The sequence below is a fragment of the Callorhinchus milii genome, unplaced genomic scaffold (assembly GCF_018977255.1).
Source record: "Callorhinchus milii isolate IMCB2004 unplaced genomic scaffold, IMCB_Cmil_1.0 Scaffold3, whole genome shotgun sequence".
NCBI lineage: Eukaryota > Metazoa > Chordata > Chondrichthyes > Chimaeriformes > Callorhinchidae > Callorhinchus > Callorhinchus milii.
This window is the reverse complement of record NW_024704744.1, coordinates 88,703,898-88,716,576: the sequence shown is the minus strand read 5'-3', so window position 1 is coordinate 88,716,576 and position 12,679 is coordinate 88,703,898. Positions and strand designations below refer to the sequence as shown.

General features: G+C 41.0%; 1 protein-coding gene across 4 annotated transcripts in view; it reads left to right on the top strand.

The window, feature by feature from the left end:
• Nucleotides 1-12,679, top strand: part of kctd3 (potassium channel tetramerization domain containing 3) — a 45,082-nt gene that overhangs the window by 15,107 nt on the left and 17,296 nt on the right. For 2 of the 4 annotated variants that reach the window (XM_007904497.2, XM_007904495.2), the window contains exons 4-8: nucleotides 2,102-2,175; nucleotides 2,926-2,984; nucleotides 6,364-6,444; nucleotides 7,780-7,929; nucleotides 9,298-9,388. In XM_007904497.2, coding sequence (XP_007902688.1) covers nucleotides 2,102-2,175; nucleotides 2,926-2,984; nucleotides 6,364-6,444; nucleotides 7,780-7,929; nucleotides 9,298-9,388 — 455 coding nt within the window. Of the gene's footprint in view, nucleotides 1-2,101; nucleotides 2,176-2,283; nucleotides 2,309-2,925; nucleotides 2,985-6,363; nucleotides 6,445-7,779; nucleotides 7,930-9,297; nucleotides 9,389-12,679 lie in introns of those variants that run through there. The other 2 variants (XM_007904496.2, XM_007904498.2) reach the window with 2 other exon arrangements.

Sequence of the window (12,679 nt, the reverse complement as noted above, 5' to 3'; positions counted from 1 at the left end):
CAGGTTCAAGCACAATAATAATAATACTTGCATTTGATACAGCGCTTTTCACATCTTCTAGACGTCTCAGAATAGACTGTAAAGTGAATTGACTGTATATTTGTGGACAAAATGCAACAGCCAATTACGTACAGCAGTGTCCCACAAACAGTCAAGGATTGAAGTGACCACTTTAATATTGTTTTTTTTCTTGAGGGATTATTATCAGGCATGTGGAGTAAGGAAACTTGCGCAAGGTTTTTCCCTGCTGGGAATCTAACACAGGTCTCTCGCTTGTGAGGCAAGTGCTCTAACCACTGAGCTACAGGACTCCAAAGTAATGTTATGCTAAGATTTTTTTTAGTCAACCAGGTGTCTGTCACATGCAGAAACCCATCACCATGCTTAAGAGTATCCAAATCAAGCTGCGATTTCCATGCATCCCACCTACATATGGAAATCCCAGAGATAGATTGTTGCAATGGAATGCGCACTCACTCCCTGGAAGGACACACCCTGCTTACCTAATTCTGGAAAGTATTAGGCGCAGGTTGGCAAGTGCCAAGGCTTGGGGGACCCCAGAGTGTGTTTTGGGGGTACTGCTGAAGTCTAACCAGCTAAAGCCGCATAGCTTGCCATTGTTATGGTAAGAGAGGATGTTAATTGAAGTTATAAAGTGCATTGAACTGGGAATATCTACAACTGGGTTGTAGAAGTGGTGCCCTTTGATGGTGAATTTGGGTTACTTAAAAGACCATTTTTTAATGATAATGAACTTGAGACTTTAAGTGTGCACATTTACTCATGGTTAGTTCGACTGAATGATGGTGGAAATCATTAAACCTCATATTCCTTTTGGGTAGATCAGTGTGGAAGTAGTCAGTGTGGAAGTTTGTGGTGAGGTGAAGACACACAAGAGACAGTGTGATCGATTTTGCTTCCACTAAAATTGGCTTCTTTTTGATGGGTGTAAATCATTATTATGGTATGTTGCATAATCAAGTGTCAGAATCTGATAAGTGTGATACAGTTTTGGCTGGAGGCAGGTAATTGATCAGGAAAGCAAGGTGGCTTTATATATATGCCACATATATGCCACAACCATCAGAATGTTTCGATGAAAAGTGGTTCTTTCCTTTTTTGCTCACTTAATTCTTAATGTGGCTACTTGCCCCAGTAGGCACTGCTGTCTGGGTGGAATAGAGAGCAGGTGTCCTGCACAGTGAGTTGTTTACTCCTTGACTTGCTGAGCTTCTTAATAATAATAATAATCCTTGCATTTGATGTAGCGCCTTATCATGTCTTTGAGACATTTCAAAGCACTTCACAGAATATACTGTAAAGTGATTTGATTATATATTTTGTGGGCGAAACGTGGCAGCCAATTGCGCACAGCAGTGTCCCACAAACAGTTGTGGATTGAATGACCGAATTATTAAAGCTGTTAAATTTGAGTATCAGACGTCCTTGAGTCATGAAGCTATGTTACTCCCATCTGGAATATGAAACAAATGCTCATTGAGAAAGATGTAATCAATTCTGCAGCTAGATCTGAAAGAAAAACATGTTATTCCCTTCTTTCATCCAGTATGTGATTTTGCTGTGTCTGACACTGCCATCTAGTGGGAGAGTGCAATATAACTCAAGTAACTTTTTTGTAGTAAGTTGCCGTAATTGTAAAACTTTTGTCAGTAATTGCTTTTGAGAAATTTGTATTTAAACAATTAAAGAGTGAAAGAATTTTCTTGATATTTCTTCTGGAGTAGTTTGAAAAAAGTGCACATGTGCCCAGGCTACAAAAAAATGTTGACCTCTGGTCAAACTTTGGGTCACTCTCTTTGCATAGAGACGAGAACCTTACAGCAGAATTTCTTTTGAATGCTCCTGCTTCATGTATTTGGGATAGAAAAGAAAGAAAGAAAGAAAGGGGAGAGAAAAGAGGACTTGTTGATCCTCTGCTCCCTCCCCATGCTCCACTCACTACTGCTGTGTAACATTAAGCCTTGTTAAGTCATTTACTTTAAACCTGCAGAATTACGTACTCACTTAAAAATTGATACATTTTGATACTGTTCAAATACAAGGAATTATTGCTATTACAACATATTTTACCCCCTCATAGATATTTATTGACCGGGATCCTACAGCATTTGCACCAATTCTGAATTTTCTTCGAACAAAGGAATTAGATTTAAGGTAAGAAGCTGTTTGTACAATTGGCATCTTTGCTGTAATCTGAATCAGCACCAGTACATTCTCCCCTTTCTCTCCTAAAATGACGTTCCAGTTAGATCTCCTGGCACAAGGACATGAGTATTCCAAAGTATTTGTAAGTCATAACATTTCTCAAATCTATAAAACATTTTTTCATATAATCAAGTGGTACTGTTCAAATTCCTTCTAGATAAAATGTAGTGCTCAGTCTTGCTTGCAACTATATAAGAATTCACTGCTAGATTTAACCATTCACCTCTGGCCTAAGCAGATTCACTTAGGATTATTGAGCATTGCTGGTTTCTGAACAATTCCTCCGAAAGACTCGAGCTTGAATCAGAATTGCTTTGCTTCAGGTAGAGAATAAAGTAAATGATTCTAATTTTGGAAAAGCATCCCCAACTACACCAGGGTGAAATGTTAATCTGTGGTGAAACTATTTAGGGTTAGAAGGATCTAATTTACGATTCTTATAAATCAATTCCTTGCCTACCTAGTACACATCAGGAGTAAGTACTCTTCCCTATGCATATTATGTCCTTTATTTTAAGGATATGAATCTTTAATCCAGTAATCTCTTCAATCTGAAGATCTGTATACTTAAATTGATAAAACAAATAGTTAAAACAACCATTAGGAAAGCTATTTTGTTTGACTTCGATTTTGAACTGTTTTAAATGGAAAATGATTGTTATAATCTGTCTGATTACTTGTAGTTTTTCTGAATTGCAGGGGAGTGAACATTAATGTTCTGAGACATGAAGCTGAATTTTATGGGATTACTCCTTTAGGTAGGATTTGCCTCTACTTATCCACTTGCTGTCGTGTGAGAGAGCTTCTGATGTTTTTGACTGATTTAGGCTCTATTTTTTAAATGAAATCAAAGTATTGATAACAAACTGTATCCACTATTTCCATCGGGTATCAATCACTCAGTCATTCCTGCTTCCAATAAAGGGGAACTTCAATATGTTGGGGAAAAGATAACTCACAGTTAATAAATATTATCCATTTGTGTTTTAATCCCTATTACAGGCTTGCTCTTCAGAGCATTCAGGTCCCAGAACGCGTTGTTGCAAATCAACTCCGCTCATACCTCTTCGCCCACTCCTTCTTCGAACCCCTCCAGTCCGGTTTCCGCTCTGCCCACAGTACAGAGACTGCGCTTGTGAAAACCACAAATTATATCCTCTCTATCTGTGACCAGGGCTCCTTCTGCCTCCTTGTACTCCTGGACCTCTCCCCGCGTTTGACAGAGTCGATCATGCCATCCTCCTCCACCGCCTTTCCTCCGTCATCCACCTCGGTGGAACTGCATTCGCTTGGTTCGAGTCCTACCTCACAAACCAGCAGCAGTACATCTGCGCAACGGCTTCTCCTCCCGTTCTCACCGGGTTACCTGCCGGGTACCCCAAGGATCCATCCTTGGCCCCCTCCTCTTTCTGATCTACATGCTTACTCTTGGAGATGTCATCCGCAGACATGGGGTGCACTTCCACATGTATGACACCCAACTCTATTTTTCCTCCTCTCTTTGCACTTCTCTTTGTCGCCTGATGTTCTGTCAGCCTGCCTGTCAGACCTCAGAGGCTGGATGAGCACAAATTTCCTTCAGCTGAACGTTGACAAGACGGAAGCCATACTCTTTGGCTCTCATCAACGTCTAAAATCTCACTGTTCTCACCTCCTCCACCTACCCGACCTCAACCCTAAAACTCTCTGAACCCGTAACCAACCTAGGCATCAGATTCGACCCCCAACTAATAATAATAATCCTTGCATTTAATATAGCGCTTTTCACATCTTCTAGACGTCCCAAAGCACTTCACAGAATATACTGTAAAGTGAATTGACTGTATATTTGTGGGCGAACGTGGCAGCCAATTGCGCACAGCAATGTCCCACAAACAGTCGTGGATTGAAAATGACCAATTTATTATTGTTTTTTTGGAGAGATTATTACTAGGCGTGTGGAGTAAGGAAACTTGCCCAAGGTTTCGCCCTGCCTGGAATTGAACTCAGGTCTCTCACTTGCAAAGCGAGTGCTCTAACCACTGAGCTACAGGACTCCACACTATCCTTCCTCCCCCACATCCGGTCCCTCACCAGCACCGCCTTCTTCCACCTCTGAAGCATCGCCCGCCTCCGCCAATACCTCTCTCTGAAAGCCGCTGAAACCCTGGTCCATGCCTATCCACTACATCCATAAAATCCAAATCATTCAAAACTCTGCCGCCCGCATTCTCACCCGCATGAAACTCTGCTCCCTGATTGCCCCAGTCCTTGCCAGACTGCACTGGTTGCCTGTCCCAGAGAGGATCGACTTCAAGATCCTCACCCTTGTCTTCAAATCCCTCCACTCTTCTGCACACCCCCACCTCTCTGACCTCCTCTCTCCTCAAAATAGTGCCCATTGCCTTCGTTCCACCAGGTCTGGCCTCCTCCTCATCCCCCGAGCCCTCCGCTCCACCCTCGGCGGCTGTGCCTTCAGCCACTACGCCCCGAGGCTCTGGAACTGCCTTCCTCATTCCCTTCGCCTCACCCCCTCGCTTCCTATTTTCAGGGCTCAACCGAAGACCTTTCTTTTCAACCGCGCCTTTGGTCACCTTCCTCCCCTCCCCCTGGCTCGGCCCCGGGATCCGTTACTGTGAAGCGCTCTGAGACGCCGTCCAGCGTGGAGGGTGCTATATAAATCCAAGTTGTTGTTGTTGTTCATCCATTCTGCCCCCTAGTATTGCAATCAAATAGAATTAATCTCTTCCGTACCTTCTTTGCAGTTCCATCCTCACCAACTATTTGCTCTGTTGTACCTAAGTGGCAGCCTTTAAGCAGCTAATACATTTAAAAGCCATTATCCAAGCCTTGTGATTTCCAACACTTACGTAAGGATTAAAGTTTCCCTTTAACATTGCGGTGTATGCAGGCAGGAAGATATTTTGTTATTCATCTCTGTTCTAACATATGGTCTCTGAATTCTAATATGGTTAGCAGAGATAGCAAGAGCCAACTTTCAAATAAGCAGCTGAGAGCGATAGAAATGTATCCTTTTTTTTAATGTGTGGAAGTTCACCCACCATCAATCTCAGCAAGCCTGGCTTAACCATAAATGCTTTAACAGATGGAAGGCTATATCTACCCCCATGGGAATCTGCAGTACTCCATATTTTGCATGCAGTCTTGAGTTTGCAATGAAACTCAAATGATGCATTACTGAGACAAATTCCAGATCCCAGATTCAGATGCTGCTAATAGGGACAGTGAGCCATTGGAACAAAATAAAGTTTATTAAAATAAATGAGTAAGCTGTTATCTGTAGTTTGGGATGATTTATATATTTTTTACAGTATGTAACTATTTTCTTAGAACTAAATTCCTTTATTATTGCAAAGGAGATTCACAAGGATGATCTGAGAACTGAGAGGTTATACTTTTCAGGAATGCCTGAACGTGCTTGGACTCTTCTCTTGAAAAGAGGAGGGTAAGGAGTGACCTGATAGAGGTCTTTGAAATGATGAAAGGTTTTGATAGGGTAGACATAGGGAAGATGTTTCCACTTGTGGGGAACGCCAAGACCAGGGGCCATCAAAATAAAATAGTCACAAATAGATCAAATAGGGAAGTTAGACGAAATTTCTTCACACAGAGTGTGAATGTGGAACATGCTACCACATGGAGTTGTTGAGGCAAATACCGTAGATGTATTTAGGGGGAAGCTAGAGAGGTACATGAGGGAGAAAGGAATAGAAGGTTATGGTTGAAGGCTTAGTTGAAAAAGGGCAGGAGAAAGCTCATGTGGAGCATAAACACATAGACTAGTTGGGCCGAATGGCCTGTTTCTGTGCTGTATATTCTAATGTATTCTAATGTATTAGAACCCATAATATGCAAGTATTTTTAGGTTAAATATTTTGGTTTTTGGTTTCTGGTTTTTGGATTCTTGGGATTGAATGTACTATGGGATTGAATGTGTTTAGGAGTTGGCTTTTTACACTTGGAATGGAGGGAGATGATATTCTATCATGTGTGACACAATCTGTTTGAAAGTAATGCGTTTGTTGGCGGACTTGTCTTGGGTTATCTTTTGCATGAAGAGGGTTGTTGTGGTCTATTGTTTAAAGGTTGCAATATGTAAAAGCCAGCATCTCCCGAGTTTATTATTTCTTTTACTAGTACGTCGCCTGCTGCTGTGTGAGGAACTGGAACGCTCGTCGTGTGGCAGTGTTCTCTTCCACGGCTACTTGCCACCTCCAGGTACCTTCACGTGTTTTATTTTATGTTGGAAGCAAATGTATGTAAGAGAACAAAACTAGAAGTACTTTGCAGAATATTTCCACAGCATATTGCCTTTGCTGTGCAATAATAATCTGCAAGGGACTCAATTTTCAAATGGTGCCACCTGTTGGAAGAGAATCAGCAGTACACTAACTTTAACTTGACAGCGTTTCAAATCGGATATCTTTTGACCTTTATCACTGCAGTCCTCCATTACAGGGTTATTGGGGCTTTTAAAGTTGAGTCGAACCTGAAAGCCATTTCAATTTACAATTGAAAACTTAAGGCTCCGACTGTAAATTACTCTGTGGTTTCTATGTTTGAAAGTAAAGATACTCATTGTTACCATAGGATTAGCACAATGGTTTTGCATCTCTGGTACCTGGGTTTGAATCTAGTTAATGGGAAGAAATTATTCTTCCTGCCAGTGGACTGGCTAATATATACATGCGCTGTTAAACTACTTCAGTTTGAGTGGTCAGGCCACATTAATGCTCATTTTAGTCTTGCTTTGACACATGGTGGGGAAATTGAAATTTTATCTGGTGGATTGGTTAAGGCACCTTGTTGGGGCTGAATAAAAAAACTTTATTTTCTATCTGGCCAGTGTTGTACCAGCTGTGGGTGTGTTTGATGCGGACATTGGATTGCCAAACACAGCAGCAGATGTTTATCCCCCAGCACTGCTGTTCGTCAGCTTCACCACTGAGTTTGAGTGCTACAGCATTCACTCCAAGTGCCATTTGTTCTTGCTATACCGACTGCACAGCCGCACTAAGAAAAACTGGAAATAAAACCAACAAGGGTTGAATGTGTTTCATTTTCTTTCGATTCTTCCTCTTGTGAAGATGCCTGGTCTCCCCCCCCCCCCCCCCCAGTCTGGGGGATTGCAATCCCATAATTATCAATTCAAATAACCTGATAAGGTGGGGTAGAAGTTATTGTAAACTTCAGGCTTTTCATGGGAGGTTTGGTATGTAAACAGGAAAATGCTTATGATGGCTATCCTTCACTGTGGGTGAGATGACTTCAGTGGAGGTTTACTTGTGCAGCGAAACTCTGCGTCATGGGGAGGCCAGGCTGATCACAGACTGACACAGACCACTTGCATTCTTTAAGAAGAACCACGTGCTTGTGGTGTGGTTATATGACTTTGATGGCAGAAATTTTAAAAAATGAGTGGTCAATTTTTGAACATGGTGCAGAGATTGCTGCTGCAGCCCTCCATTACTGTACTTCGATTGTACAAAGAATATGTTCATGTGCTTCACCTTTTAAATAGTTAAAGGTGGTTGTGTTATTTAACACTGCTAGCTATTCCCAGTAGAAAAGGAAGCATTGGAAGTGCGGGACCCTCACAAGAGACCAAAGCTGGACCGAGTGCACCAGAGGGGGCAGTTCGCCCAAATGTTGCTCCTTGTACATCAGCTGGGGTCATTTCTGCAGAGGGATCTGCCCGATTGGGTAAGGATAGAGGCTGTATTTTATTATCTTGCTTTGTGAATGTGTCTGATAATTTGTCCACTTAATTACCAAGTCTTTGAAGCTATTTGTGAAAGGGATCTGCAGAACTCGGCTTGAGTTTGTCAACTGTGAAATTGTCGATACTCATTCATAAGTGGTATAAACAATCCGTTGTATACTGTCCTCTTCCTCAGTCAATCAATAATTCAAGCCCACCTGCAACTCTGTCATCGTGGCTCAATTGGTAGCATTCTCATCACTGAGTCGGATTGTGGGTTCAAGTCCCACTTTGATAGTTTGAGCTCATAGTTTAGGCTATCCCTCCAGTGCAATGTTGGGTGATGTGCTGCATTGTCAGGGGCACTGTTCCAAAGATGAGATGTTAAACCAAGGTGTTCCTACTCAGATAGATGTTCAAGATCCCATGGCACTATTTAAAAAGGCACTATTCTGGTGTCCTTGCCAACAATACCCCTGATTCAATTGGTCATTCACTTCAAGATAGTGGGACATTGCTGTGTGCAAATTGGCTGCCACTTTCAAAATACAGTCACCAGATTTTACAGTAATTCCTGTGAACAGCTTTGAGATGTCTCAACAACGTGATAAGGGACTATATCAAACAAATGCAAGGATTTTTTATATATATATACATATATATAAAGCAACAACAACAAGATTCCATTTATAGAGTGCCTTTCACGTCGGAAGGACATCCCAAGGCGCTGTACAGTTGGGTCAGGACCCGAGCAGGCGGGGAAATGGTCAGGGTGAGGGGAGGGAAGGGAGGGAGCGAGGAGGGGGTAGAGAGTTAGGGTTAGGGTTAGTTACAATTTCTCTCAATGGGGTAGGAGAAGAAAGTACTTGCCTTTTTAAAGTTTTTATTTTGCCAAAACATCTCCAAGCACTTTATAGTGGATTCTGTCAAATGTAGTAACTGTTTTGTAGGTGAATGCAGCAGGCATTTTGTACACAGCAAAATCCAGTCTGAATGATGTCAGGCATTAAATATATTATGCATTATTTAACTATTTTTAGTTTAATATTTCCCCAGTTTCAAATATTCTAGTATGAACATGTTTTACATGCAGTGGAGGAAATCAGTCTGTTTCTATTGATATGAAACTAGCTTTGTTACTGCTACTGGAATACTACTGGAATATTCACACTTGAACTTAACGATTTTAAAACCAGGACTGTACAGATGTAGTGATAGCAGGAACGTGAATTGTTTTCATTCTAAGTAATCTGTGGTGGTACTGTAATATATAACTTTCACAACCATATTTGCTTTTTTCCCCCCTCATTGCTGTCTTTACGTGCATTTATGGTTGAGCAGTAATTTTCTTATGAATTGTGTTTTGCTAGGTACAGCGGTAGATCCCCGTAAAGTTCTAATAGTTGCTGGTCATCATAACTGGATTGTAGCAGCCTACGCACACTTTGTGGTTTGTTACAGGTAATAATTATAGTTGATAGTATGATTTAATTGCTGTAGAGCCATATTGCCCCCCCGCCACCCCAGCTCTCACACTCACGCTCAACTTCATATGGGACATTATATGCAACACCAGTGCTGAGAGCACAAAGGGGTTGGACATATTTGACCCCCGCCCCCTCCCAGTTTACCTTTTCAGTTGTATTGCTGCAAGGCCAGATTTGAAGGTTCAGCATTTTCCCTGTGGAGTTTCAATGAGCCTCTGTCATGTCTTCTCCACATTCCTTTCTCCTCCAGGGTAAACTGAGGAGCTTCACTTGGCCTCTGTCTCTTGGCTGCCGGCCTAGATTGCAAACGTTGATGATTCAGAAGGAGGCCTTCAGTCTTTTTCTCTGATTTTGTGGTTTAAGAACTAGTAATGGAGAAAAGGATAACATACCTAAGAGTAAACACTAGAACCTCAAAGGTCTTATTTAACTGCACCATTACACTCATGATTCAATTTCCCAAGGTTTGATTTCCTTTGTGTTGAGTCTGCAGACTCAGGCAAGGAGATGGTGAAACAAACCAAGGGACGGTATATCTCTCAAGACATTGAAAAGGAATCTGTTAAAAGTAGCATTGGCAAAGCCACTTTGCTCAGAGTCTGTCAATAAAATAGGATTTAATAGTAAATCTTGAATTATGTCTCTAATAAGCACCTTAGTCTATTCAAATTGTGCTATGTTAATCGGTTCCATCAAATATTTGTTCATGTGCATTTAATAAGAGAGTTGGGAATTTACAGGCCCAGCATATTAGAACATTGAATAAAGAATTCAGTAGCATCTGATTGCTTGTATGTTCTCATTGATTTCTCACACATTGAAATGTATGCAGAGTTTACAGACAAGATTGGAGGCAGTAGAAGCTAACATTTCAGTTGAGCTTGTAGCAGCACAAGTGCAAGTAGTTTGTCTATAAGGAAAAGAATTAATTTGGGTGATAATATTTCAGTTTGTATTATGGCTAGGCACAAGTCGACTCCAGGAGTTAATCTACAGTCTGACAGGTCTTCTGTTGGGAATCCTCATTTCAATTGTATCCTTAGTCTTTTGGTTTTTAAAGGAGCTCAATTGTGTTCAAGCCCTTAGGTCTTTGAAATTTTAAAGAAGCGATTTTTCTTTGCAAATCTATAAAGGAGGATCAGCATAGTGCTAGAGATGGGGAGACGGTGAGCTACGCAGAGCCCATGTGGCCCCAAATAAATACGGTTTCACTTTTTGAAGATGAAAGTTTGGCATAAATTAAATGGTTTCAGTAAATCTTACACAGCAGCTGGGAGAAGTCAGGCAGACACTGATAAAAGGATGAAGATTATATTTGAGGTAACCAGGGGCAAGCTATGAATTATGTTGCATCATCCAACAGTAGTTTTTAAGCATACTCATTATCTCTCAACCCAGCTCAGTGGCAAATACAGCAGGCACAAGTGATAAATTTAAGAAATTTGGGAATACTTCTTTTTTAAATTACTGTTAAATTAAATTAAGCTTAAAATATGTAAGTGTTGGCATAATAATAATTCATAGTTCAGTGTGAAATGTTTCTGAGGTGCTCAGCGAGTCTTCATCCTTTAATTCCTGGCCAGAAGCCCTACGATGCATCTTGGATTGGTACTGGCAGAGATTAGCTTTGGGAAAGTTAGTGATGGTAGCCATGGGGTGGAGAGTGAAGTAATGGCAAAGTCAGAAACTCCATGGATAATTTAGCAGGCTAGATAGGGGAAGGGCTGCAACAGTGCAGTGGTAGACTGGATGTTTGAAGGGGCTGTAGTTTGATAGTATTAGCTATATGGGCACTTGATTTACTCATAGCGCACAGATGCTTGAATGCCAGCATGATGTACAGCTTCGGAATGTAAATTTTAAAAATCAGTGCTAGGCACCAACTAACTATCCAGAGATTGCCAAATCAGCACTACTTGTCAAATTTCCACCTTTTATTTACTGCTCCCATTGTTTTTGGTTTCTGTAGAAGAAACTCTGCTTATTTCAGTCCATTCATGTTGATGCCTAAATTTTCCAATCTGTATCAGTTCAGTGATGGTGCTAAGCAGCTGATGAACTGCTGGTCATTTCTATAAGCTCAGATCCACAATTTAAAAAAAACCCACAAAAAAAACCAAATTCTTCCAAGTCGTAGCCTGTAAGATTGTTTTATCTTCAAATTTAAGATCTCGTAGAATTGTAGAAAATTCTTAAACAGCAGCTACTTTTAATCTAAAGTACTTTCCTCATAAAGCCTTCAGAGATATCCTTATAATATTAAACTTTAACCATGTCACATTAGATCTGCTGGCCAGATGTCTTATTCAGGTCCATATCGCTTTTCCGGGGGTAATAATTCCTTCAGAAAAATAATAAATTGGTCACTCAATCCACGACTGTTTGTGGGACACTGCTGTGCGCAATTGGCTGCCACGTTTCGCCCACAAAATATACAGTCAATTCACTTTGCAGTGTATTCTATGAAGCACTTTGAAACGTCTCGAAGATGTGATGAGGTGCTGTATCAAATGCAAGGATTATTATTATTTCTAGCTAGCTTCCATTGGGCAGAGTGAGGATGGTTGCTTATTGCAAAAGGGATTAAGGGATATGGGGATAAGGCAGGGTTAGGTTATTAGCTGGAGTTAGATTAGAAGATCAGCCATGATTGAATGGCGGGGCAGGCTCGAAGGGCCGAATGGCCTACTCCTGCTCCTACATGTTATGTTATTGTCTGCTGTGAGTCTTCATCCCTATTTTGGTATGAATGCTCCTGGACAAACATCCCTCCTCTGTAAATGGGATTTGGGGAATGGCTCTGTACTCTGAATTTTTTTTTCAAAATGTATTTCTGGATAATGCCTGTTAGGATAAGAGCCTCAGAAAAATGCATGATAATGGCTGTCTTTTAACAAGAAGCTATGGATTGGTTCTGACTTTTCTGGGTTTCCTAACGATATGTAACAGCAAGAGTTTAGAACCTGATAGCTCATTGATGGTTGTGGGTTATTGTTTTCTTTTTGCAGTCTGGAAGATCCATAACTTCTAAGCACTGTTCTAAGAGTGTTGAAAGCTAACCCAAGTGTGTTACAAGGTTAGGAGTTCAGATTGTATCAACATCATGAGAGAGAAGTGGGATAGTTTGTATATGCCTTCTGAACACTAAGATTGTTACTATCTGCAGCTCGTTCTCTGTTGGGATTTATAGATGTCTGAAACCAGTGACAAAGAACTAATTTCAGGGTGAGGTGATGAAAGCCTCTCAAGACTGCACTTTTGTTAC